The sequence below is a fragment of the Ovis aries genome, chromosome X (assembly GCF_016772045.2).
Source record: "Ovis aries strain OAR_USU_Benz2616 breed Rambouillet chromosome X, ARS-UI_Ramb_v3.0, whole genome shotgun sequence".
Lineage (NCBI taxonomy): Eukaryota > Metazoa > Chordata > Mammalia > Artiodactyla > Bovidae > Ovis > Ovis aries.
Genome location: NC_056080.1, coordinates 127160758 through 127185880, shown reverse-complemented (window position 1 = coordinate 127185880; position 25123 = coordinate 127160758). Strand labels below are relative to the sequence as shown.

General features: G+C 40.5%; 3 protein-coding genes across 7 annotated transcripts in view; 2 read left to right on the top strand and 1 right to left on the bottom strand.

Moving 5' to 3' along the window:
- The window catches only part of VSIG1 (V-set and immunoglobulin domain containing 1), a 33055-nt gene extending 24134 nt beyond the window's left edge, over positions 1-8921 (top strand). The window contains exons 4-7 of the mRNA XM_004022433.6: positions 5537-5692; positions 6080-6199; positions 6529-6676; positions 7475-8921. Of these exons, the coding sequence (XP_004022482.2) occupies positions 5537-5692; positions 6080-6199; positions 6529-6676; positions 7475-7784 (734 nt within the window). The 3' untranslated portion in view covers positions 7785-8921. The remainder of the gene's footprint in view (positions 1-5536; positions 5693-6079; positions 6200-6528; positions 6677-7474) is intronic.
- A 5924-nt stretch (positions 8922-14845) lies between these two features.
- PSMD10 (proteasome 26S subunit, non-ATPase 10) lies at positions 14846-25115 on the bottom strand. 2 transcript variants are annotated; one of them, XM_027963084.3, is made up of 5 exons: positions 24975-25115; positions 22571-22669; positions 21303-21449; positions 21036-21202; positions 14846-18351 (listed from the first exon to the last, which is right to left on the bottom strand). In XM_027963084.3, the coding sequence occupies exons 1-5, from the start codon at positions 25086-25088 to the stop codon at positions 18198-18200; spliced, it is 681 nt and encodes a 226-aa protein (XP_027818885.1). In that variant the 5' UTR covers positions 25089-25115; the 3' UTR covers positions 14846-18197. The 2 variants fall into 2 exon arrangements, with proteins under 2 accessions (XP_027818885.1, XP_027818886.1); XM_027963085.3 differs by having other exon boundaries at positions 21115-21202.
- The window catches only part of ATG4A (autophagy related 4A cysteine peptidase), an 81641-nt gene continuing 79133 nt past the window's right edge, over positions 22616-25123 (top strand). For all 4 annotated transcript variants that reach the window (XM_060408103.1, XM_060408100.1, XM_060408102.1 and 1 more), the window contains exon 1: positions 22616-22810. In XM_060408103.1, coding sequence (XP_060264086.1) covers positions 22789-22810 — 22 coding nt within the window. In that variant the 5' untranslated portion in view covers positions 22616-22788. The remainder of the gene's footprint in view (positions 22811-25123) is intronic.

The window sequence follows — 25123 nt, the reverse complement described above, 5'->3', positions numbered from 1 at the left end:
GCTCAGTCGTGTCTGACTCTTCGTGACTCCATGGACTGCAGCCCACCAGGCTCCTCCGTCCATGGAATTTTCCAGGCAAGAGTACTGGAGTGGGGTGCCATTGCCTTCTCCTCTGTATTGCTTATCAAGTCTTATCTGCAAGTCTTCATATGTGTGGATGGGAGGGAGGCAAGGGCTGTCAACCTTCACCCATTAATCAGTTGAGCTAAAGGCTCTCCCACTTCTATGTAACCTCAAGTGGAACTGGTCTAGCCATGGCTGCTCTTGAGCTGTGTACATCCATCCTGGGAAAAAAAGGAACTAGGTCAAACCAGTGACAATAATTGAGTAGCTTGGAAAAGCCTCAGTTGGTAACAAGGTGCACACGGAGGAGGACTGTCCAGTATTGTCTGAGCTTGCTGCCCAAGTGATGCCAACAATGAAACAGCTCTTTACTGTGAGGCTTGCTATTGCATCTATTCACTTGGAAAAGAGGAAAAGGTAATCAAGAGCTGATTTCTAGGAGCAAGGTAACTCCATCGTGTTATTTTTGCTGCATCCTGTGCTAGGCTTTGGGGGTACAGGGGACACGTATACATAAATCCGTTCCTGGGAGAGTTGATGTTCCAGGTTGAAAGAGTAGCCATATACATGGGAACTAAATGATGTGGAATAGATGCTAGCACATCAGCTCGGGAGTCGGAAGACCTAGGTTTTAGCTCTTACTCTGCTACTCACTGGCCTCAGTGCTAGTCAGTTCACCTTTCTCTGGCCATTTTGAGATGGGGTTGTAATTCCTGCCCTGTCATATTATTATGAGAATCAAATGATATATTGGAGATTCAGTGTTCACAGAATTTAAGGGATTAGTCCTCTACTATTTTTGTTACTCCCTGGCTCTGGGTTGTCCTTCTGACCAGAAACAATCTAAAGAAGCCAAGCCTCTTTTTTTTTTTTCTTCTGAGTTTGGAATTAGCCCCGAGGTAAAGTTAGACAGGGTGGTTAATATTCTTAAAGTTCAGAGAATTCCTAATGAACTTCTATAAGAAGTTGAGGGTTATTTCCCCTCTAAGTTTTTCTTTCCCAAGAGTTATGACCTTTCCTTAAGCCTCCAGTATCCAGGCAAGGTAAGAGACGGAAGACTCTGGAATTCTTTGTTTGGGAATTCTCAAAATCCCACTTTAATTAATTAGGCTAAGGACAAAGATGTTCTACAAATTTATACTTTCTGGAAATTTTGAGACTGATAATTTTCTCTAAAAATTGCAGAGGCTGTTGGCAGTTCTCAAATTCTGTTGTATATGAGTACCTGTTCTGTCTGCCCTGACTGAGGGGTGGGGCATGGTGGGGGCAAGCATGTCCTTGCTAACTCACTTCAGTTGTGTCTGATTCTTTGTGACGCCATGGTCTGTAGCTCACCAGGCTCCTCTGTCTATGGGATTCTCCAGACAAGAATACTGGAGTGGGTTACGTTGCCCTCCTCCAGGGGATCTTCCCAAGCCAGGGATCGAACCCACGACTCTTACATCTCCTATATTAGCAGGCATGTTCTTTACCACTAGTGCCACCTGGGAAGCCCAGGCAAGCACGTAAGGGAGACCAAAAGAGAGAGGTATTGACATTTCCCTAAATATTGCTCTTCCTAGCAATGCATCATTCAGAAACTTTCATAACCCAGTGGTAGACAGAAACCCCATGCACTCACTCATTCATGCATATATTCATTTGGCACACCCTGAACAGATGTTCAGCCACTGTGGTAGGCAGTGGAGATGCAAAGATATACAAGATAGGCTGCAAGCCCTCCTAAAGTTCTCAAGTATATAGTGGGCGAGGCAGATGTATCACATAAGCTTATAATGGAGGGAGGAGAGGTGAGCTGGGAGATCACAGGGGGAACTGGAGAAGGCTTCCGGGAGAAAGTGACTTCTGCAGTGAATGTTGAAGGATATGTAAGAGCATGTCAGGCAGAAGAGGGGCTGAGGTGGCAGAGTGCGGTTTAGGTGAAGGAAGCAGCAATGCGCAAAGGACCAGGTGGTTTGCGTGATCATCCATCTGAAAGACTTCTATTAGGTATGACAGCCTTGGAAAATGAATCTCTGAAAAATACCCAGCAGAAATTTGAATAATTATTTTGTATGCATTTGGAATGAACATCATCTTCCTTCTGCAGTTTGGCACGTAAAAAGAAAATGATGAATTTAGGAAGGTTTGAGAACACACTGAAACATTTTCATTTATTTTCTGAGGTGAGCCTCTTCTTCCCACTGCAATTCTACTGAAAGCAATAAAGCTAAATGGTAGATCAGTGGCTTTGCCAGTAAAAATCCAAGTTCTGTCGGGGACTGTAACTGGATGAAATGTCGATTCAATCCTGAATCAGTAGTTTTAGAAAGTGTATGGGTTTGGGATTTGGTTCAAAGTGATTCACTGAGTGTTTGGTTAATAAAAATAAAAGGAGAAAAATGTGTTCAGAAAAATATCTGGGTTTGATTCTGGGCTCAAGAAATGAATGCAAGTCATTCCAGGTTTTGGTCCATAATTAGTTCAAGTCCTGGGGTCTGGCTTTGTGATGAAATACCCCCATTTAATTTTGTGTTCAAATTATTCTGTTCCACTGTAAAAGCTATAAAATTCACCATGTTTTTAAAAAGGCAGTATCTTAAAAAAAAAAAAAGGCAGTATCTAAATCTAGTGATAGTTGGATTTCTGGTTAAATAGCCTAGTTTATTTAGGGTAGACAAATCCAAAGAATGAGCATAAGAGGTAAAGTTATGACCAACATAGACAGCATATTAAAAAGCAGAGACATTACTTTGCCAACAAAGGTCAGTCTGGTCAAGGCTATGGTTTTTCCAGTAGTCATGTATGGATGTGAGAGTTGGACTGTGAAGAAAGCTGAGCACTGAAGAATTGATGCTTTTGAACTGTGGTGTTGGAGAAGACTCTTGAGAGTCCCTTGCACTGCAAGGAGATCCAACCAGTCCATCCTAAAGGAGAGTGTTCATTGGAAGGACTGATGTTGAGGCTGAAACTCCAATACTTTGGCCACCTGATGCGAAGAGCTGAATCATTGGAAAAGACCTTGATGCTGGGAAAGATTGAGGGCAGGAGGAGAAGGGGACAACAGAGGATGAGATGGTTGGATGGCATCATCGACTCGATGGACATGGGTTTGGTGGACTCTGGGAGTTGGTGATGAACAGGGAGGCCTGGTGTGCTGTGGTTCATGGGGTCGCAAAGAGTCGGACACGACTGAGCGACTGAACTGAACTGAAATGAATCCAAAGAGTTGTCCGCAGATGAGGAATCAATACCAGGAGAGAGAGAATAAAGAGCTAAACAGAAAAATACTCCTTTTAATTAAAAGATACCTGTTTAAAAGAAGGGATTGTACAACAGGCAGTTGGTTTAAGAAGATATGGTACATATATACAATGGAATATTAGTGAGCCATGAAAAGAGTGAAATACTGCTGGTTCCAACAACGTGGACAGACCTAGAGAATATTATGCTTAGTGAAATAAGTCCAACAGAGAAAGACAAATACTGTATCTCACTTATATGTGGAATCTGAAAAACAGTACAAATGAATATATATGCAAAACAGACTCTCAGGCATAGAAAACAAACTAGTGGCTATCAAAGGGAGGAGTGAAGGGGGAGGGACGGATTAGGCGGATGGGATTAACAGCTTCAAAATACTATATATTAAATAGATATGCAACAAGGATATACTGTATAACACAGAGGGAATTTATACCCGTTATCTTATAATAACCTATAATGGAATAAAAATCTGCAAAAATACTGAATTTCTATGTTGTGTACCCAAAACTATAACACAATATTTCAAATCAAGTATACTGTAATTTTCAAAAAGAAGGTATGGTGAAATTTTCAAACAACTATAGTTGTATCTGTTTTTCTGCTCATATGTATAGTGGTTTAGTGTCTGAGACTAGAAGGTTGTCAGTTGCAGGGTCAGAAATGTGGCAGCAGTGTTTACTCCTGCCTGTGGACAACAGCAATTCCATGTGTAAGATACCATATACATGATTTTATTTGTATAAACACAATATATTTGGGTTGGCTGGAGGTCTTGTGCACATTTTACAGATGAATTAACTGAGGCTTGGCTATGTTAGGTTACTTGCCTAAATACATCTGGTGTAAAGCTGCAGACCCAGTGTTCAGTGTGGACTCAGATCTGTGCTCTTAACTGCTGCCTCCCAAATAAGAGTCTGAGAGCTGGGCAGTCTGGAGCATTTACAACCTAAGCCTAAGGGAAAGAATCTATGCCTTTGGAGTGTCTTATATCCAAATTAATATAAGGCGGGTGAATGGGAAAGTATCGATTCAGATCCTTATCTGCATGTCAGACTGAGGTTAGAATAAGCTGTGAGCAGCAAGATGAGTGGCAAGAATCAGATTTTCAGCTTCCCACAGGACTTAGCCGTAAGCATAGAAACTTAGCATATCCCAAACTGACCTCATCTTTGCCCCTTCCTCCTCCTCACTCCTTCCCCAAACACCTGTTCCTCTCCTTGACTTCTTTATCTCAGGGGGTGGCAAGATGGTGTACCCAGCTGTCCAAATCAGAAACCTGGGAGTCATCACTGAGCCCACCCTGTTCCTCATGCCACCTATCCAAGCCCTCTGGACTTCTTAATACCTCTTGACTCTGTTTCCTCCCCTCCCTTGCCTCATGCACTCCCGGAGTCAGAACAGTTCAGTTAGAATGATCATTGTGCTGCCCCGCACCCACTTAAATTCCTTCTGTGAACCTGCTGCTCTCACAGGTGAAAAAACATGAAACACAAAGCCCCTGAAGCTCTGGTCTCCATTGCTCTCTAGTCTAATCTCTTACCACTCCCCCCACTCCATTTCAAAACTGTGTCAGAGGCACTTTTGAATTTCTGGTGCCTAGCTCAGTGGTGGGCACACAGGAGGCGCTCAAGTAAATGCTTGTAGCATGAAGGATGAAACAAGATTTCAGGGCCTTGCAGCACACGCCTCCCCACCAATGGGTTTCCCCTCCCAATGAGGGACACGGGCAAATTCAAACCTTCCAATTGTGTGTCACCACCAGGAGAATTAATGTCAAAAAACAACTCACAAAGGAAAAGAAAAAATATGGCATTAATAAGACAATTTTTTTGGGAAAAAAAAAAAATGGTTATCTCAGTGTTTAATGTTCTCTTTTCCTTTAAAACCATGCTTCCAAAATATAACCTCTGTTCCTAGTTTAATGTTTGCTTACACTTGACTGTTTTAATAATGGCATATTTTAAGGCACAATATGGAAATTCATGGTTATGAATCTGAGGAAGAGTCAGATGGAAGAGATGCTACTAGACTATTAATGGCCCAGTGACGAGAGGTCTTTGCACCTGAAGTGCTCTACTCCCATCTGGTGGTACAACTAGAAAACTGTCAAAACAAGTTTTTTTAAGATTAAAGAAAAGTGTACATATTCTGTAAAATGAGAGTGAGGAAGTGGTACAGACTAACATTCATCATGCCTGGTTTCTTACTCTCTGTCATTGACTTACAGTCAAACCTTCTAAGCCCTTCTGCAGCATCCAAGGAATAGCAGAAACTGGCCATCCTATATCTCTTGCTTGCCTTTCGGTGCTTGGAACACCTTCCCCTATGTACTACTGGTATAAACTTGAAGGAGGAAACATCATCCCAGTGAAAGAAAAGTTCAGTAAGTATATATCTTTGCTGCACCTGGCAAGGCCTGGTGTGTGGGCTTGGTTGACAGCATGTATATGTGACTGGCTGCTCGTCCTTAGAGCTCAGTCCTCTGTTTTTCTGGGAGGGAAATGTACAAAGAATGTCAGCCTGTCATCAAAATGATTGTCCTCTGGTCTTCTCCCTGACTTCTAAAAGTCAAGACCATTTTTAGCTTGGAAGTGGCGGGTATGGAGAAAACAGGCATGGTCCCAGATGGGCGTCTTCAGGGATCTAGTTGATCCATCTCCAGAAAGGGAGGCCAATCTGAGGAAGTGGGTGGGCATTGGATGGTCTCCTCCATTCACATGATCTGTACCCACATACAAGATTTCAAAACACTATTTCCTGATATTGGCAGACCCAGCCACCGGGATTTTGTTTATTGGAAACCTGACCAGTTTTGAACAAGGTTATTACCAGTGCACTGCTATTAACATCCTTGGCAACAGTTCCTGTGAAATTGACCTAACTACTCCATGTAAGTGGATCATATAACTTTAACAGTTTCTTTTTAAGTATCCTGTGCCTGCCAGTCAAGTCACTTACTTAGAATTCTTGGTTAGTCCTTCCTGACTCTGGAGATTTGGGTGCTTTATTTATAGAATGATATGATGGACAACCGTTCTGATATCTAATGCTTACATAATACTTCATATATGTAGAATTCTCAGGCTTTCTATGGTCCTAGCCTATACAAGGCACTATCCCGCTATATGAATGCCCTGAATATTCCCCACTGGTCACAGATGCACGGAAGGGGGCAGACACTGTGCTCCATTTTACTAACCAGCTGCTTGTATCCTCTAGATTCAGGAATTGGAATCATTGTTGGGGCCTTTGTGGGGACCCTGATAGGTGTCATCATTATCATCTCTGTGGTGTGGTTCGTGAGGCGTAAGGTAAAGGCAAAGGGGAAGGAAAGGAAGAGGAATTCTAAAACCACCACAGAACTCGAGTAAGACCTTACTTCTGCTGTCTTTCCTTGAATAGACATGTCTCAGGCCTATCTCTCTCAGTCAGCTCTTCCTAAGCACGCCTTTTAGCATAAGATAGAGGCCCATCTCTCTGCTCGCTCTCATTGCTTTTATGAAACAGTGGTGATGGCTATCACGTACTGGGTACTGTGTGCCAGGCTCTGTTCTAAGTAATTTTATGTGTATCAACTCATTTACCTGTGACAACAGTCCTTTTCGGGCTCAGCAAATGTTTTAATATATTCATCTACTTGTCTTTCTGTGAACAGCAAATAAAATACAATTTTTAATATTATTTTTTGTGGAACAAGGGGTCAATAGATACAAAACTGCTGACAGCCCAGGCTCTCGCCCACTCTATTCTCTCTCATCAAATGTATATCACACATGTTCATTTGTTCTTCCCTCCATTTCTGTGCTTCCACAACTATGTATTGGGTGCCAACCAAGTGCCAAGTATTGTGCTAGATAGAGTGGGTGCTAGAGAGGCACTGGATCCATGGATTTGGCCCCCAGTGATCCTGTTAGATCTTTATACCCTTTCCTCCTGACATCAGTTTTTCTGCCTCTTAAACACTGGTTTGTTTCTCTTGACAGTATACTATACAGTTAAGACCTAACCTTTCTGCACCCTACATGGAGACCCATGGTCTGACAGTGAGTCAGACTATCAGAAATCACAGAGGTTTGGGACCTGTGGTCACTGAGGCTACAGAGCCTATGGTTCCACATGAGAGGTCAGACCCTAACTTGTTCTTGCCTGGGCCTTCTTCCCACAGACCAATGACAAACCAAAGAACGGAGGGTGAGACAATACCACATGAAGATGTCATCCAACTCGAAGCTACCCTTCCATCTTCCATCCATGAGACTGAGCCTAATACCACCCTGGGGCCTGATCATGAGCCTGTCCCCGAGCCTGAGCCTGCCTTGCAGCCTACTGTGGAGCCACCCTCTGGGCCTGAGCTTGTCCCCACGTCTGAGCCTGAGATCCAGCTGGAGCCGGAGCCTGCGCCCCAGCAGGAGCCCGAGCCCTTGATTGTAGATGAGCCATTTTGTGATGAGGAGAAGAGGGTGTTTAAGCCATAGGCCAGTGGCCTGAGTACAGTGTTCATCACCAAGGAACCCATTAGTGGCATGTGGAATTGAGTTGACCTAACTAATTTCCCACCACCTGCCTCCATTCTGGCCAACCCTCTTCTAACATGGATCGCTCACCATCAATCCAGAATAGACAGATCAAGATAACTACTAAATAAATGCAAGGGTTCCTGTATTACCAGTCTAGAGTACTTCATTTCACTAACCTGTAAACACAATTACTGACAAGTGATTCTGAACTCAGTTGAAGGTGCTTTGCCACAACACCTGTGTCTTATTTCAGAAATCTTATTTCTCTATTTTTAGCTACTCTTTGGCATTCCACATGCACACATGACAAGGTCCCATTAACTAGATTCAATATTATTTCTTGGATTTGCTGTTATCAGAGCTTCCCTATTCATTTTCACATTGATCACTAAGAATTCACCAGCATTATCTCATAGATTGGGAAAAAAAAAATCCTTAAAATTCCAGAGAAGAAAGGGTACATATTAATTGGTACATAGCATTTAAAACTAGGTCTTAAGATTAATGCTTCATTTATCATATTAGATTTCCCAGGGAACCACTCTGCTATCCAATATCTGAGCACAGCAAAATTTTAAAGTAAATCAACTTTTTAAATGAAAAATAAAGTACAGGCAAACAATTACAAATACAACTTTCCTTCAATGAATATAAAATGTTGATATCACAGGTAATGTACAATTTAGCTTTGAATGAGCTATTATGTTGTTGCACTGTCTGATGCTGTCTGTACTTTGGAAGGGCCAAACTAAATGAACACCTAAGATCTATCTTAGATAATCTGAACACATTAACTGTTTTACTGTTGCGATATTTCACATTAACAAAGAGATATCATTCTTGTGTAAATGCTAACTATTAACTAAAATGCATTCATATCACCTCTTCACCTGCTAAAAAGCTTTTCTATTGATTATATTTATCCACACCCCACTTTGAATAAATTTACAGGTAGACTTTTTCATTTGTGTAATCAGATTTTAAATCTTGTAATACTCAATAAAAATCTGACTTTAATGAGCCTAAGATAAATCTTTTATGAATAATTTCATTGGTTTTAACTTTATGTATAATAAACTACACCTATTTCAAGTGTTTTGATGTGTTTTGACAGATGTGTACACCCATGAATGCCTGCATACATGCTCAGTTGCTTCAGTCATGTCTGACTCTTTGCCACCCCATGGACAGAGGAGCCTGATGGGCCCCGCCAGGCTCCTCATCCATGGGATTCTCCAGGCAAGAATACTGGAGTGGGTTGCCATTTCCTCCTCCAGGGGAATCTTCCCGACCCAGGGATCGAACCTGTGTCTCCTGTGCCTTCTGCACTGCAGGCAGGTTCTTTGCCACTGAGCCAGCAGTACACTCATGAAAGCACCATGGTAATCTAAATAGAGCATTTCCATTATCCCAAAATGTTTTCTATGCCCCTTTGTGCACTCTCACGATCACCCTGGACCCAGGCAACCACTGATTTATTTTTCATCATTAGAGATTAGCTTTGTCTCCTCTTGACCTTCATATAAAAAGGACCATACTGTATGTACGTTTTTGTGTGTCTTCCTTCCTTCAAAGTGAAGCCTTTTTAAATAAAGAAATGAATCTTTAACTTATCACATCTAGGTTTTCATGTAGAGGAAACTGCAAAACTCTTCATATATAGATCATACCTATACACTAATGGAGGTAGAGTCTCAGAAGATTTTGGGTAGACAGACATTGAAATTAACATTACACTTGTTCAGAGTCATGGAGAGAAGAGATAGCAAGTTTTTACCTATGTATTTTCTTTGATGTGTTAATTTTCAGCGATTCGCAGGGATTTTTGAAGATTCTATAATTCTGTTCAGACTAAATATTATGACATATAGTGTCTGATGGGTTCAGGAAGCAAAATGATGAAGGTCTTAAGAATGACATAATATTTAGATCTTAAAAACCAAATACCAGCAGTGTAAAAATTTTAATGACCAGAACGCCAAAGTAGCTGAAATTCACCTTCCCTTCCACTTTTATGATAGAGGCAAATTACAAGAAAAGAGACTTATATAATAGTTAACAACAACACTCCCAAATTTTCGATGAATTGGTGCTGAGCAGGAAGGCAGGGACTCTTGGTGGTCTTATAGAGTTCTGTTCTTCAGTCTAATGCTCTCCCAACTGAGCTATTTCCTAGAGTTCTGTTCTTGTTAGTATTGCTCTGATCAAAATGGGAGGATCCCCTGGAAAAGGGCATGGCAACCCACTCCAGTATTCTTGCCTGGGAAATCCCATGGACAGAAGAACCTGGCAAAGAGACATGACTGAGTGACTTCATTTCTGATCAAAATGTTGATAGATAGATTAGTGGTTTTCTCTAGGCTATGGATCACTTTGAGAAAACACTGAAAACTCTGAACCCCTCTCTTTAGAAAAATGCTTATACACACACAGTGTCACGTCCAGTTTTAGATAAATTGCAGATGTCCAGAATCCAAGAATAAGAACTAGTAATTTATACAAAAACACAGAAGGCACATTTAATAAAATCATGTATCCTGGGGTGCATGGATACTCTGCTGTATGACTCAAAATCATCTTGATAGTCTGGGAGCTGACTTGAAATTAACATAGTTTGCCAGGAATGGAGGGTATGGTCCTGCTTTAAGGATATAAGAATACATGTTGCCCACGCAGAAACCCTAGCTAGGCAAGGTTGGGAAGTAGGTGAGGTTAATTGGAAGTGATATCTTTGGATCTCTGTTTTCAGCGCCCTTGGCCTTCTGGCATCTTATTTTCCAAATACTGGGGATTGTCATGTGCCTGCTGGCTCTGTGACCCATTCATGTCTGCGTCTCTCCGGCAGGATTTATTACTCAACCTATCTCTCCCCTTGCCACTCTTTCCAAATGTAGCTGTTCTGTGGCCTGCTGTTCAGTGAATATGATCTTTCATCAATCAGTGATGTCATTCAAGCTGAATGATCATATTCACTGAACAGCAGGCCACAGAACTGCTACATTGATGATGGCCTGGGATAAAACTTGCCCTCTTAGAAATTTTTTAGCGGGACTCTTGAAAATAATTCTTTGGTCCAAAGATACTAATAATGGTGGAATTTCAAATACTGGAACAATCCAGTGGGGAAGTATTCCTGTCAAAAGAAGCTTTCTCAGCCCCTCTCAAATCAAACCATGTGGGTTACCACGTATCTACTCCATCTACTTGTAAAGACACTCTGGGTCAGGGCAAGTTTTATCCCAGGCCATTAATCTTCTATTAGTATCAATACATCCATAATATACCATATATTTATGTTTGTGATGAATCCTGAGACATTTTACAGATTCATAGCAAAACTGTGTTCACTAAATCTTACTTGGGTAGGAAAATGGGCTCCTACATTAAAGAGATTCCCAATAAGGAAATGAAATAGTTTTTTCCCCCTGTTTATTCATCAGTGGATCAGAAGATAAGTAGTAGATAGGTCATTACCCAAATATTCTAGAAGATGGGTTAAGCTTCAACCAAATTCAGCATAATTCTCATTCAGATAGGGTACAACCTGGTTTATTTTGCTACAGGTAGTTAAAAGTTAGGTGGGTCATCCCAACCAAATCCCCAACCAGCCTTAACCATGTATTTCTCACTGCCCAAAAAGATTTCCAGGAACTTCTCTCACCTCTGTTTCTGCATTTAGCAACTAGGATATGATAAAGTCAATGGAACAGCTTTGTAGCTGTAGGTCCTTATTATCCCCAAATTCATCTGTTTATTCAATCACCCACTGGATATTTACTGAATAGCTACTATGAACCAGGTACTGTGGCTGGTGACACAGTGCTGAGCAGAATCAGAGCTAGGACTTGTCTTCATGCATTAATAGTATACAGCTTTGCTAACTGTGCCTAAATGCCAAGAAGGCTGGAATTTGTATGGCACGGCAGAGGGCCTCCAAGTAATAGTGATCTGTGATTTTTTTTTTAAAAGGACTAAAACATGGTAATTCTTGACCAACAACCCAGAAGCTATGTATTAATATTTGAGATCTCTTATGTTCTTTGGAGTACCAAGCGAATGTTCCCCCCAGTATTGTATGCTGAGAAGTTAGCATTTGCAGCTTTTACCCTGAACTTCCAGTAAGAAGAACTAGCAAGGAGCTTTGAGATTAATAGGACTCAAGGTTTTTTCAAACTCAGTACACCTAAGGATAGCAATGCACATAATGGCCCACTCCTGACAGTGATGGGGTGGAAGTAGGAGACCATGCAGAATTATAATCTTGGTGGGAGAGATAGGAAGAGATGAATGTTGTTTAAGAATCTGGGTCATTCTGGGACTTTCCTGGTGGTCCAGTGGCTAAGACTCCATGCTGCCAATGTTGGGGGCCCAGGTTCTGTCTCTGGTCAGGGAACTAGATCACACATGCCACAGCTAAAGATCCTGCATGCTGCAACAAAGATGGAAAATCCTGCATGCATCAGCTAGGACCAGGTGCAGCCAAAAAAAATAGACAAAAATAGTTTTTAAAAAGCTGGGTCATTCCTATAGAACCCCACCCAATCTGATTCCCAGTGTAATATTCCTTCAACTGGACCAAACTACTAAATTCAATGAAACAAACCCAAATTTTAGTAATAAAAGGTGGTTTTATAATGTCTACGTGCTGTAAAACAGGTTGAGCATGTGCTATGCTTAGTTGCTCGGTCATGTCTGACTTTGTGACCCCATGGACGGTAGCCCACCAGGCTCCTCTGTCCATGGGATTCACCAGGCCAGAATACTGGAATGGGTTGCTGCACCCTCTTCCAAGGGGTCTCCCGCATTGCAGGTGGATTCTTTATCATCTGAGGCACCAGGGAAGCCCAAGAATACTGCAGCAGTTTGCTTATCCCTTCTCTAGGGGATCTTCCTGACCCAGGGATTGAACCTAGGTTTCCTGCATAGCAGGCAGATTCTTCACCAGCTGAGCTACCAGGGAAGCCCGTAAAACAGGTTATGGGGTGTCATAAAAGGCTCAAACCAATCTAAAGACTCAGTAATCCCACTTTTCTTTGAAGCTTTGGTTTAAAAACAAAAAATAATTCAGAGATGATAATGAAGGTTCTGGGAAACTAGAAAATAAATTACCCCACAAGTCCACCAATGTAAAGAAAAGCACAGGGTTGGGGTGTGTGTGTGTGTGTGTGTGTATGTTCAGTTGCTAAGTCGTGTCCGACTCTTTGTGTGTGTGTGTGTATCTGTGTTCAGTTGCTAAGTCGTGTCCGACTCTTTGTGACCCCATGGACTGGGGCATGCCAGGTTTCCCTGTCCTTCATCTCCTAGAGTTTGTTAAAATTTGTGTCCATTGTGTTGATGCCACCCAACCATCTCATCCTGTCACCCCCTTCTCCTCCTGCCCTCAGTCTTTCCCAGCATCAGGGTCTTTTCCAGTGAGTAGCTCTTCGTACTAGGTGGTCAAAGTATTGGAGTTTCAGCTTCAGTGGGTGGGTATTACAAGTAATGGATTACTGTCAAAATGTCACAGTACCTTCCATTTGGCCCACTGTTTTTTGAGTAGAGGAGGAAAGAAAATGAATAATTTTCTTTCAGGATCAGGATCCAGGAAATTTAGTTCTTGGTGTTTGATCATCTGTAAAATGGAGATGATTTCTGCCCTCTTAATGGAAAATGGATGTAAAAATTTATAAAGTGTGGTATTCTACTTTTGGAGAACCCATGTCTGCTGATAACTGACTCAGTATTTTTTTTCCTCTCAACTGGGGATTCCTTTTAATTAAACTTTCTATTTTGTATTGGAGTTTAGCTAATTAACAATGTAGTGATAGTTTCAGATGGACAGCAAAGGGACTCAGCAATACATATACATGTACCCATTCTCCCTCAAACTCCCTCCCCATCCAGGCTGCCACATAACATTGGGTGGAGTTCCCTGTCCTGTACAGTAGGTCCTTGTTAGTTATCCACTTAAAATACAGCAGTGTGTACATGTGTGCATTTTCAGCCACTTAGCCATGTTTGACTCTTTCACAACTCCATGAACTGCAGCCTGCCAGGCTCCTCTCCCCATGGGATTCTCCAGGCAAGAATACTGGAGTGGGGTTGATGTGCCCTTCTCCAGGGGATCTTCCCAACCCAGGGATTAAACCCACGTCTCCTGCATTGCAGGCGGATTCTTTTGAGCCGTCAGGGAAGCAGTGTCCATCCCAAACTCCCTAACTATCCCTTCTTCCCATCCTTCCCCTCAACCAGGTATTCTTAACCTTTTAGAAGTCATACATCCCTTTGAGAATCTGACGAAAGGTACAGAACCCTCTTGCCAGAAAAATGCACATTAAAATGTCTGCATTCAATTTTAGGTAGTCAGTACAACTGGGAAGTTATATACCTCAAAGTGAGGAGCTCCCATACTATATCAAACTTGCTAACAGAAGAATCTGGGGGCTTGGTCATGTAAAAGGATATGGAAATAAAAAGCAAAAGACACTGCCACGTAATGGACTCAGTGTAGCTGGTATAGTTATATTGGGAAATCAAAACACTAGGGTCAACTAAATTGTTAAGTCAGAGATTATGAAGTAAAATGTACAATTATCCTGAATTTCAAAGAACCACACTGATATTGCAGACTCCCTCCAATAAATAGGAATGTAATTTTTCCCACTCTTTTGTTATTGTTTCCATATTATATTCTCAGTTAAGCTCTACAATTAAAATTGTCATCTTTCCTGAGTTCATTTTGAACATAACTGTAAAACCTGCTGAACTTGAATCAGCTTCATCTCTATCTATAGGGAACATGAAACAATCTGATCAATATCTGAGGCCATCAATACCCTTAGTTTTAGTGATTGAAATGTTAAGCCACTTCATTTAAAAAGCCAATAGGGAGTTCCCTGGTGGTCCAATGGTTAAGACTCCACAGTTCCAATGCAGGGGATGCAGGTTGGATCCCTGGTCAAGGAACTAGGGTCCCACATGGCACATGATGCAGGCAAAAAAATAAAATGGAATAAAATGCCAAAGGCATACAAATTACATGAGGTTTGGCTCCATCTGTATTGTTTATTAAAGAATTAAGATGAGTTTTCTTTTACACTCATAAAACCTACTACCTCAGACAAAAAGATTCAGCACTTATGAATAACTTCAGTCCTAACAGGCTCTATTAGATACAACTTTACTCTGTGATCATGCTAAAAAACATTAGAAAGAAATTATTTCCCATCATCAATTCTATCTCTTGCATTCAATAAACAAAGTCTAGTTCTATAAGAATATGCTTCCCTGATTAATAACTGTAAAGCTCAGCACTCAAAATACTTATGTAAAAGGGTTTGCATATCAACAACACATTTGTGTTTACAAAATTCATTTTAGATACCAGTCATTAAGTTTCTGACCCCAAATTAATTGAAGGTTGTGGACTCACTTGGATTACTTATTTCAAGAAATATTTGCAGCATAAAATTCAAATAAAAAATACTTAGAAGAGTCACTTGGAGTTCATTAGATTTTATGGCTAGTAGATAGGAAAGCCTTCCTCAGTGATCAATGCAAAGAAATAGAGGAAAAAACAGAATGGGAAAGACTAGAGATCTCTTCAAGAAAATTAGAGATACCAAGGGAACAATTCATACAAAGATGGGCTCGATAAAGGACAGAAATGGTAGGGACCTAACAGAAGCAGAAGATATTAAGAAGAGGTGGCAAGAATACACAGAAGAACTGTACAAAAAAGATGTTCATGACCAAGATAATTATGATGGTATGATCACTCACCTAGAGCCAGACATCCTGGAATGTGAAGTCAAGTGGGCCTAAGGAAGCATCACTATGAACAAAGCTAGTGGAGGTGATGGAATTCCAGTTGAGCTATTTCAAATCCTGAAAGATGATGCTGTGAAAGTGCTGCACTCAATATATCAGCAAATTTGGAAACCTCAGCAGTGGCCACAGGACTGGGAAAGGTCAGTTTTCATTCCAATCCCAAAGAAAGGCAATGCCAAAGAATGCTCAAACTACCACACAATTGCACTCATCTCACATGCTAGTAAAGTAATGCTCAAAATTCTCCAAGCCAGGCTTCAGCAATACGTCAATCGTGAACTCCCTGATGTTCAAGCTGGTTTTAGAAAAGGCAGAGGAACCAGAGACCAAATTGCAAACATCTGGTGGATCATGGAAAAAGCAAGAGAGTTCCAGAAAAACATCTATTTCTGCTTTATTGACTATGCCAAAGCCTTTGACTGTGTGGATCACAATAAACTGTGGAAAATTCTGAAAGAGATGGGAATACCAGACCACCTGACCTGCCTCTTGAGAAACCTATATGCAGGTCAGGAAGCAACAGTTAGAACTGGACATGGAACAACAGACTGGTTCCAAATAGGAAAAGGAGGACGTCAAGGCCGTATATTGTCACCGTGCTTATTTAATTTATATGCAGAGTACATCATGAGAAACGCCTGACTGGAAGAAACACAAGCTGGAATCAAGATTGCCAGGAGAAATATCAATAACCTCAGATATGCAGATACCACCACCCTTATGGCAGAAAGTGAAGGGGAATGAAAAAGCCTCTTGATGAAAGTGAAAGTGGAGAGTGAAAAAGTTGGCTTAAAGTTCAACATTCAGAAAGCGAAGATCATGGCATCTGGTCCCATCACTTCATGGGAAATAGATGGGGAAACAGTGGAAACAGTGTCAGACTATTTTTGGGGGCTCCAAAATCACTGCAGATGGTGATTGCAGCCATGAAATTAAAAGACGCTTGCTCCTTGGAAGGAAAGTTATGACCAACCTAGATAGCATACTGAAAAGCAGAGACATTCCTTTGCCAACAAAGGTCCATCTAGTCAAGGCTATGGTTTTTCCAGTGGTCATGTATGGATGTGAGAGTTGGATTGTGAAGAAGGCTGAGCGCCAAAGAATTGATGCTTTTGAACTGTGGTGTTGGAGAAGACTCTTGAGAGTCCCTTGGACTGCAAGGAGATCCAACCAGTCCTTTGTAAAGGAGATCAGCCCTGGGTGTTCTTTGGAAGGAATGATGCTAAAGCTGGAAACTCCAGTACTTTGGCCACCTCATGTGAAGAGTTGACTCACTGGAAAAGACTCTGATGCTGGGAGGGATTTGCGGGAAGAGGAAAAGGGGATGACAGAGGATGAGATGGCTGGATGGTATCACTGACTCGATGCATATGAATTTGAGTGAACTCCGGGAGTTGGTGATGGACAGGGAGGCCTGGAGTGCTGCGATACACGGGGTCACAGAGTCAGACAGGACTGAGCATCTGAACTGAACTGAATCATTTAAAATGTTTCCCTAAACTGAGATCAAATTTATACTTATTAATTTTCTTTTGTTCCAATTTAATTAGCAATTCAGAAGATTTTTACATATTTTAGCTGCAGTTCAAGCTTCACTAATTTTACTGACTTTAGAGCTACCAAAAATTAAGAAAGTATCTTTATAAAGCCTTTAAAGGCTTAAGTGAGTTATCTAACTGATTTGAAAGAAGAATCAGGAGATTTAGCATTTTATTTTTTTAGCTGCTGAAATACAAATCAAAATTCATTTTTGTTATACATCATGGTAGCAAACTTGACATTCTTTTCAATATGGTGTGATTTAATATAGGTACTTAAAAAGTTTCTTTTCATGTTTGGGAACGCAGGTACACCCGTGGTGGATTCATGTCAATGTATGGCAAAACCAATACAGTATTGTAAAGTAAAATAAAGTAAAAATAAAAATTGAAAAGAAAAAAACAATGCATTTTACTTTGGAGGGAAACAGCTCATTAAAAAAGACACTCGTACCAATGTGATTTTATTTCATTTTTTTCGTGGTTATGAATGCCAAGGACAGCATCCCCGAACCGAAAACTTGGTCCTCACAAGATATAAGTATTCCCCCGATAACAAAAAAATTAAACCGTACTGTCAGAAAAAAACAGAAACATGTGGCATAGGCTTCTGAGTTATGATGTGTTTCAACTGTATGAAGGAACATTCTAGAATCTACCTAGAAACATTGGGAAAACAATTGGCCTGGTGCTACTGGGGTTGTTCTGCCTCAAAGGGGGATAGAGGGTGCGTGATAGGGTGCTTAAGACTCACAACAGCCACATAATCACTTGCACAGAGTTAACCAAAATTCAATACAGATAATATAAAAGAGTAGAACAATGTCAACAGTTATTCAATGCCTGGAAAGCAAGTTGTAAGCTAAGAACAAATAACTCGGCAGGAACAATAGTAAACACGTTTACAAGACTTGGGAGATGAAAAAACTTCATCATTCATAGATGATGTCTTGTACACACGTACATTAGTTACCAGCACATTAGGGAACAACCACAAAACAAAGTAAGACTAAATCCAAGCTGCTTAGCTTTCCACCATTCTCTTGAGTATCAAACCCAGCCCACCTTTGGCCACTTGTAGGGGTGTTTTTTCTTCTTTATTCTCAATGTAAATGCTTGCTCCTTGGGACACCAGCAATTTTGCTTCTTCCACTCTCTCTTCATCACAGGCTAAGTGTCTGAAATCAAGGACCACAGAGATTGATTAATCATTTCCAGTTCTATATAATGGTTAGGAGTTCCTGACAGGTAGTCTAAACTGCATATGGCTGTGTGATGCTGGAAAGTTATTAAATCTTGAAAGGAAAATCTATTTCCATGGAGAAGAGTGTTTATAAGTTAAAATTCAGTGGAATATAGCTTTAGAATCTCAGATCATAAATAACAATTCTGACCCTACTACAACAAAAGCGATCTAAATGCCAGCCTAAGGAACAATGCCCTCATTTTATGGAGATTAGTAGGTTACACCAAACACATACAATAATTCTGGGTTAGAATTTAGAAAAACCTCTCTATATAATCTGCTAATAGCAACTTGTGTGGTTTAAATATTGGAAAAGCAGTCTATAAAATTTTTTATACCATCTGATTGTTATAGGCACTTTGTAGGTTAGCAGGGTATTATTATCACCATTTTACAGTTGAAATTGTGACTGGGGTTAAAGTCTTTGTATATGATGACGACACAGCTGAGCAGTGAGTTGGGCGGGGGTGGGGGTGGGGACCTTGTGAGGCACTTAACAGTTTACCGGGTAGAGTACTATACACTTAACATGTTATTTTATTTAACCTTAGGGAGGAAGGAATTTTACATATCTCATATTACAGATAAGAAAATCAGACTCAGGAAACTTAAGTAACTTCTCCAAGTTATTTAATATAGCTGTTAGGTGGCTGAGTTTGGATAGGGCAAATAGCATCTAACTATTCCTTAATCTTTGGCTCTTCCCAGGATGCAACACTGCCTGTGACTCCTAAATTTCCTCCAGGCCACCCTCCCTTTCTTATTTGGAGAAAAGGGCTAGAACATGCATGTTTTTCTAAATAAAGCCACTCAGAACTACAGAGAAAAATTTTAAAACAAAGAGTTAAGAAAACAATATTGAATCTTACTCTGGATTAAAAAGAAGACTCATAGATTTTCTGGTTCAAAAAAGTCACCATTAAATAAAGAATAAAAGTGGCCAAGTACTGTAGAAGAAATATCAAGGTAGAGGATGGCTTCAGGTCATACATAGTCAATGCCAGATGCATTTGAGTTAAATGAAAAACAGTAACTAAACCAAACCAATGCAATGTTTTTTTTCATAAAACAGCAATAAAATACAGGTGACTTAAGTGTACATAGCATAATAAGTGTTAGTCACTCAGTTGTGTCTGATTCTTTGTGACCCCGTGGACTATAGCCCGCCAGGCTCCTCTGTCTATGGGATTTCCCAGGCAAGAATACTGGAGTGAGTAGTCATTTCCTTCTCCAGGGGATCTTCCCAACTCAGGGATCAAACCTGGGTCTCCTTCATTATAGGCAGATTCTTTACTGTTTGTGCCACCAGGGAAGCCCAATAAATTTAAAGAGACTGGATCTACAATGAAAATGCCTGAGTTCTTGATTATAGCATGTGAAAGTATATTAGTTGCTATATCGTGTCCAACTCTTTGAACCCCATGGAATGTAGCCTGCCAGGCTCCTCTGTCCATGGAATTCTCCAGGCAAGAATACTAGAGTGGGTAGGCATTCCCTTCTCCAGGGGATCTTCCTGACCCAGGGATTGAACCTGGGTCTCCCGCATTGCAGGCAGATTCTTTACCATCTAGGCCACCAGGAAGCCCCAAAATACAGGCGAGTATTTATCTAACTTCAGGGTGAGGAAGTACTTTCTAGCTGTGAGGGAAGATTAATAGATCTAACTATATAGAAGTCGAAAACTTCTGTCATTTCAAAAAAATAAAATTTAAAGACACACTGGGAAAAATATTTTCAACTAGCATGGAAGAAGGTTAATATTTGTACTATGTCAAGGGTATACAAACAAATCAGTAAAAATAAATTAATTTTCCAAAAGGAAACAGAGAAAGGGATATAGAAAGCTATAATTTAGAGAAGAAATATAGTCATAGGCACTAAAAATGTTTAGCTTCCTTGACAGCAAGAAAATGCAAGTTACAACTCTGAAACACCATTTTTCCTATAAGAAAAGGATATTTTTCATGTTGGAGAGGGGTAATAGGCACTCTCAAACTGCTGTTGGGAGGAGGCAATAATACAACTCCTCTGGAAGTAATTTGGGAATATACAGCAACTGTTTTAAAATGTGTATCTGTTGACCCAGCAATTCTAGTTCTACACTAAGATACTAATCAGCAATATGGCCAAAGGTTTTCATATAACGTTTGATCAATGTAGCATTAGTTATAATAGTGGAAAACTCAAAAAAGCTTAAACATACAGTAACAGAGGAATTATTAAATTCTGGCATAAAATAGCATTGTGTATAGGCATTCAAAATCATTTTAGAAATATTTATTAACATTGGAAAATGCTTACACTATGAGGTAAAAAAGCACAAGATATGAAACTACATACACAATATGGTTCCAATTTTTTAAAAAAGCATATGCAAAGTATTCATATTTACATATAAAAGACAGGGAGGAAATACATTAAAATGTTATCAGTGGTTATTTCTGGGTGACAAGATGATAGGCACTTTGAATTTTTATCTTTATACTTTTGTGTACCTTCAGGTTTTTTTTGGCCATAAACAGGTATTATAAGCAGAATTAAAAAAATGATGTGTAAGAATTAGTGCAAGAGGGCTAATGTCAGGTAGAATACAAATGACTGCTACTCGTCACTTACAGAGGAGTGTTACCCTCAGTGTCTTGGATGTTTGTGGAAGCTTTGTAGTACAGAAGAATATGAATCATCTTCAAGTTACCCTTGGCTGCTGCCCGGTGCATTGCTGTGGCCTCATAATGGTCCTTAGCATCTGGATTAGCTCCGCCTTCCAGTAACATGACAGCAATCTGGGAAGATGTAAAAGAAAACAATGCAGATATCTGTTAAAATCTGTGTTTGCGTAGAGGTTTAGAACTCAAAAGAAGAAGCCTGGCAATGGAACCCTACCTCATGCCTGTTTTTGGAAGCTGCATAATGTAGGGGAGTACAGCCATTTTGATTGACAGCATTCACTTGAGCACCTTTTCCCAGAAGGGCTTTGACAATCTCATCTCGGCCAGCAGAAGCAGCAATATGAAGAGGAGACCAACCTGCCTGTGAAAGAGGTGGACAGAACACAAACCAGGCAGAAAAGTCACAGGGATTAATGCTAACATTAAGACAGGGTTTACAGAGCTGTGTATGAGTGGTTTTAAGAAAATACATTCTTTCCCTCATTAAGCACTGCAGGATATTTGGAAATCAGATACATACAAAAGAAAAGAATCCATAATTCTGTAACATGGAGACTACTTAAGACTAACTCTAATGTGTTTTTAAATAGGGATCGTAGGATATCAAACTTCGTTGAGTTGTATTTTCCAAAATTTCCACTTATCATCATGTTGTAGGAATTTTTCTGTCATTCTTTGGAATCATAACTTTATTGGCTGCATACTATTATGTAGATATACCTACTGTACTCAACTATTCCTCCATTATTTTTCTTTTTTTGCCATTATGTATATTACTTCCTCAAGCATCCTGGAAAAGGAACCTGCTTACAAAAAGTTTTCACCCTTATTCTTCAGAAAGTGAAAGTAAAAGTCACTCAGTTGAGTCCAACTCTTTGTGACCCAATGGACATACAGTCCATGGAATTCTCCAGGCCAGAATACTGGAGTGGATAGCCATTCCCTTCTCCAGGGGATCTTCCCAACCCAGGGATCGAACCCAGATCTCCTGCATTACAGGCAGATTCTTTTTCAGCTGAGCCACAAGGGAAGCACAAGAATACTGGAGAGGGTAGCCTACCCCTTCTCCAGCAGATCTTCCCAACCCAGGAATCGAACCGGGATCTCCTGCTAGAAGTCTTACCCTAATATAACTAATACCATTGCACTAAATCTCTACATAACAAAAAAGGTTCTAGGTCCTCATTCTAATATCTAGGCACTATTCACCAAAAAGTTTTTAACATAAGAAAAATGGGTTTGTGGTCTCTTAGAGGTCATTTCAATAAGCCTTGATCTGCATGCTTACCTTAAATTACAGGCTATAAGTGGCAAAATGAAATAATGCAACCACCAGTCCTGTATTTGGTCACTGGCGCCATGCTGCAACTTCTTAGTCATAAAGGTTAAAATTTATTTGTGACTTTAACTCTCGGGCTTCAGTAAACACCAGTCTGGACTCTAAAGATAAGAGGGAATTTATCGACTCTGCCTAGTACTCACATCATCTTTATCATTCACTGGCACTCCAAGTTGCAGCAAGAATTCAACAATTTCTGTATGTCCAGCTGAGCATGCCCAATGCAACGCTGTTCTGCTGTCCTACACGGGAAACAGAGAAGTAGTAAGATCAACATTCTTGAAAAGAAATAAAAGAACTAAGGCAAGAAAGCAGAACATACTAATCCTGAGCCAGTGAACATACGGTTTGGAAACAAGAAATGGAGAGGACTGGATCCTCAGGTAGGTAACCTTAAACTACATTACTTACATAAGACAGCCTAAGGTTTTAGTACCATGCGGAGAATACATTGATGAAAGTAGGTAATTTTGGGTAGAATAGACCCATGAAAACAACAGAGCAAAAAACTTACTTCAGTGCTTTGGCAGAAACAGAGCTTTAGCTATGTACATATTTTTATGTCATGCACTGTGCTAAAAATTTTACGTCTATCAACTCCTGTAATCCCCATGATTCTATATAGTATATATTATCCCCATTTTACAGATCAGGGAACTAAGATTCCTCAAGGTAAGCAGCTTGTCCAAGGTCACATAGCTAGTAAATGGTGAAGTTAGGACACAAGCTAACTTCTTGAATTTTCTAGATGCTCTAGAAAGAACAAGTGAATCTTATGGAAAGGAAATGTTCATAAAACTAGTTGAGATTCCCTATATAGCCATTTAAAAAAACATACCACACGCAGAATTAGAAAGCAACATTATTAAAAAAAAAAAAAAGCTAGAAAGGAGTTTCTCAATAAGAATTTCTTACTCTTATTTTTTTGCAGTGACTGCTATATTTCTTAGCTCTGTGTAAAAGAAAATAGTATTATAAGCTTTATTACAAAAATTTCAAACTCATATAAAAATAGGCCAATCACCTACATTGTGCAAATGTTTTCTAATATTTGCTTCATCTGTTTTTTTCCCTTAAAGAGATTTTAAAAACCAAATCTTAAATATCATGACTTTTCATCCCTAAGTATTTGGGTGTCTAAAAATCACTTTGTTGTTGTTTAGTCAGTTTAATCGGTAAGTCCTGTCCAACTCTTTTGTGACCCCATGGACTGTAGCCTGCCAGACTCCTTTGTCCATGGGATTTCCCAGACAAGAATACTAGGTTGCCATTTCCTTCTCCATAATAATACTTTACTACATAGCTATTACACTGATTAAAATTAACTCTAACTCCTTTATAACATCAAATACCCAGTCTGTATTCAGATTTCCCCAACAGTGCCCCAAATATCTTTTTGCAGTTAGCTTGTTTTCAATCGGGGTCCATACAAGGTCCACAAGTTGCAACAGTTGTTTCTTAAGTCTTTTGATCCTGAATAGTTTCTCCCTTTTTTATGCCACTGACTTGATGAAGAATGGTTAGAAGTATTATTAAATCTTAATTTAACTGTGTTAAATTAAATCTAAAGTATTAAACATTACCAGACCAAACTAAAGGCAAACTAGGCAAAGGGATTTTTCAGGTTGAGCAGCAAAGGAAAGTTCTAGAGAAGTCTCCCAACTTCTAATTCTCTTCTCAAAGACACAAAATGGAGATTTTTAATTATGTGACACTATCTTGCTAGTGCTTAGCACGGTGCCTGTCAAACAGGAAGCAATCTATAAATGTTTGTTGGCTTACTGAGGGCACCATGATTCTTTCTAGAAACTCAGGGTGAAAGCATGAGGGTTCTTTACGTAGGAGAGCAGAAAGAAACATTCCCAAGGTCCACTCTCTTTTGTTTAACTTCTGCCTAAACTGCCCATTCATCCTCCAGGGAAACCTCATTCATTTTTCAAGATACAGTCAACCTTCCCTCTTTTGCAAAGTCTTTAGGGTTAGAACATTGGGCTTTCCTAAGCCAGATTAAATCAGGTCCTTCCATGATATGTTCTGAAGGCACCACGTCAACTTCTCTCCCGAAGAATACCACAATTAGAATCGGACATATGATTTGGGATTACTTTATCCACGTCTGCTCCTTCCAGTAACTGCCTGACACAGACGAGGCGTTCAGTTACACATGTTGCCCCGAATAAAATCACTAATAAAAGCAAAGAAATCCATTACAAAAATCCAAAAACTTTCCTTCTCACAGATGCCTCAAAGATTGGGCATTTCTGAGAAATGAGCTAAACGTTCTAGAAATATCCTAAATACAGCGAGCTAAGTACCAGGCCAAAGGGGGAGGGGGGAAACATTGGCACTTTGCGGGGCTAGACTGGGCCGCTCTATCCCGAGTCCTGAGGTGACCCAGGGATAGGGATGGGGAGGCGGGGGCGGGAATCCCGCCCTCTCGGAACCGGCCTCCCCCTGTACTGGGCAGGGCTGCGCAGCCACGTTGTCTCCGCCGCCGCCGCCGCCGCCTCCGCCGCCGCCTGCGGAGAGGGTCCAGCGCTGCTTTACCTGGTCAGTCCTAGTGGCCAGGGACTTATCCGCCAGGATCCTCTCCTTTAACTCCTCCAGCTTCCCGCTGTAGGCCAGGTTGCAGATCATTAGGTTAGACACACACCCCTCCATTTCGCTTTCCCAGGATCTCCGTGCAGCCAGATCCA

Coding starts and splice junctions, on each gene's coding strand:
- PSMD10 (XM_027963084.3), bottom strand. CDS start 25,088: ATGGAGGGGTGTGTGTCTAACCTAATGATCTGCAACCTGGCCTACAGC. Junction 22,670..24,974: donor TGGCCACTAGGACTGACCAG/GTAAAGCAGCGC, acceptor TTTCCCGTGTAG/GACAGCAGAACAGCGTTGCA. Junction 21,450..22,570: donor CAGTGAATGATAAAGATGAT/GTGAGTACTAGG, acceptor CCTCTTTCACAG/GCAGGTTGGTCTCCTCTTCA.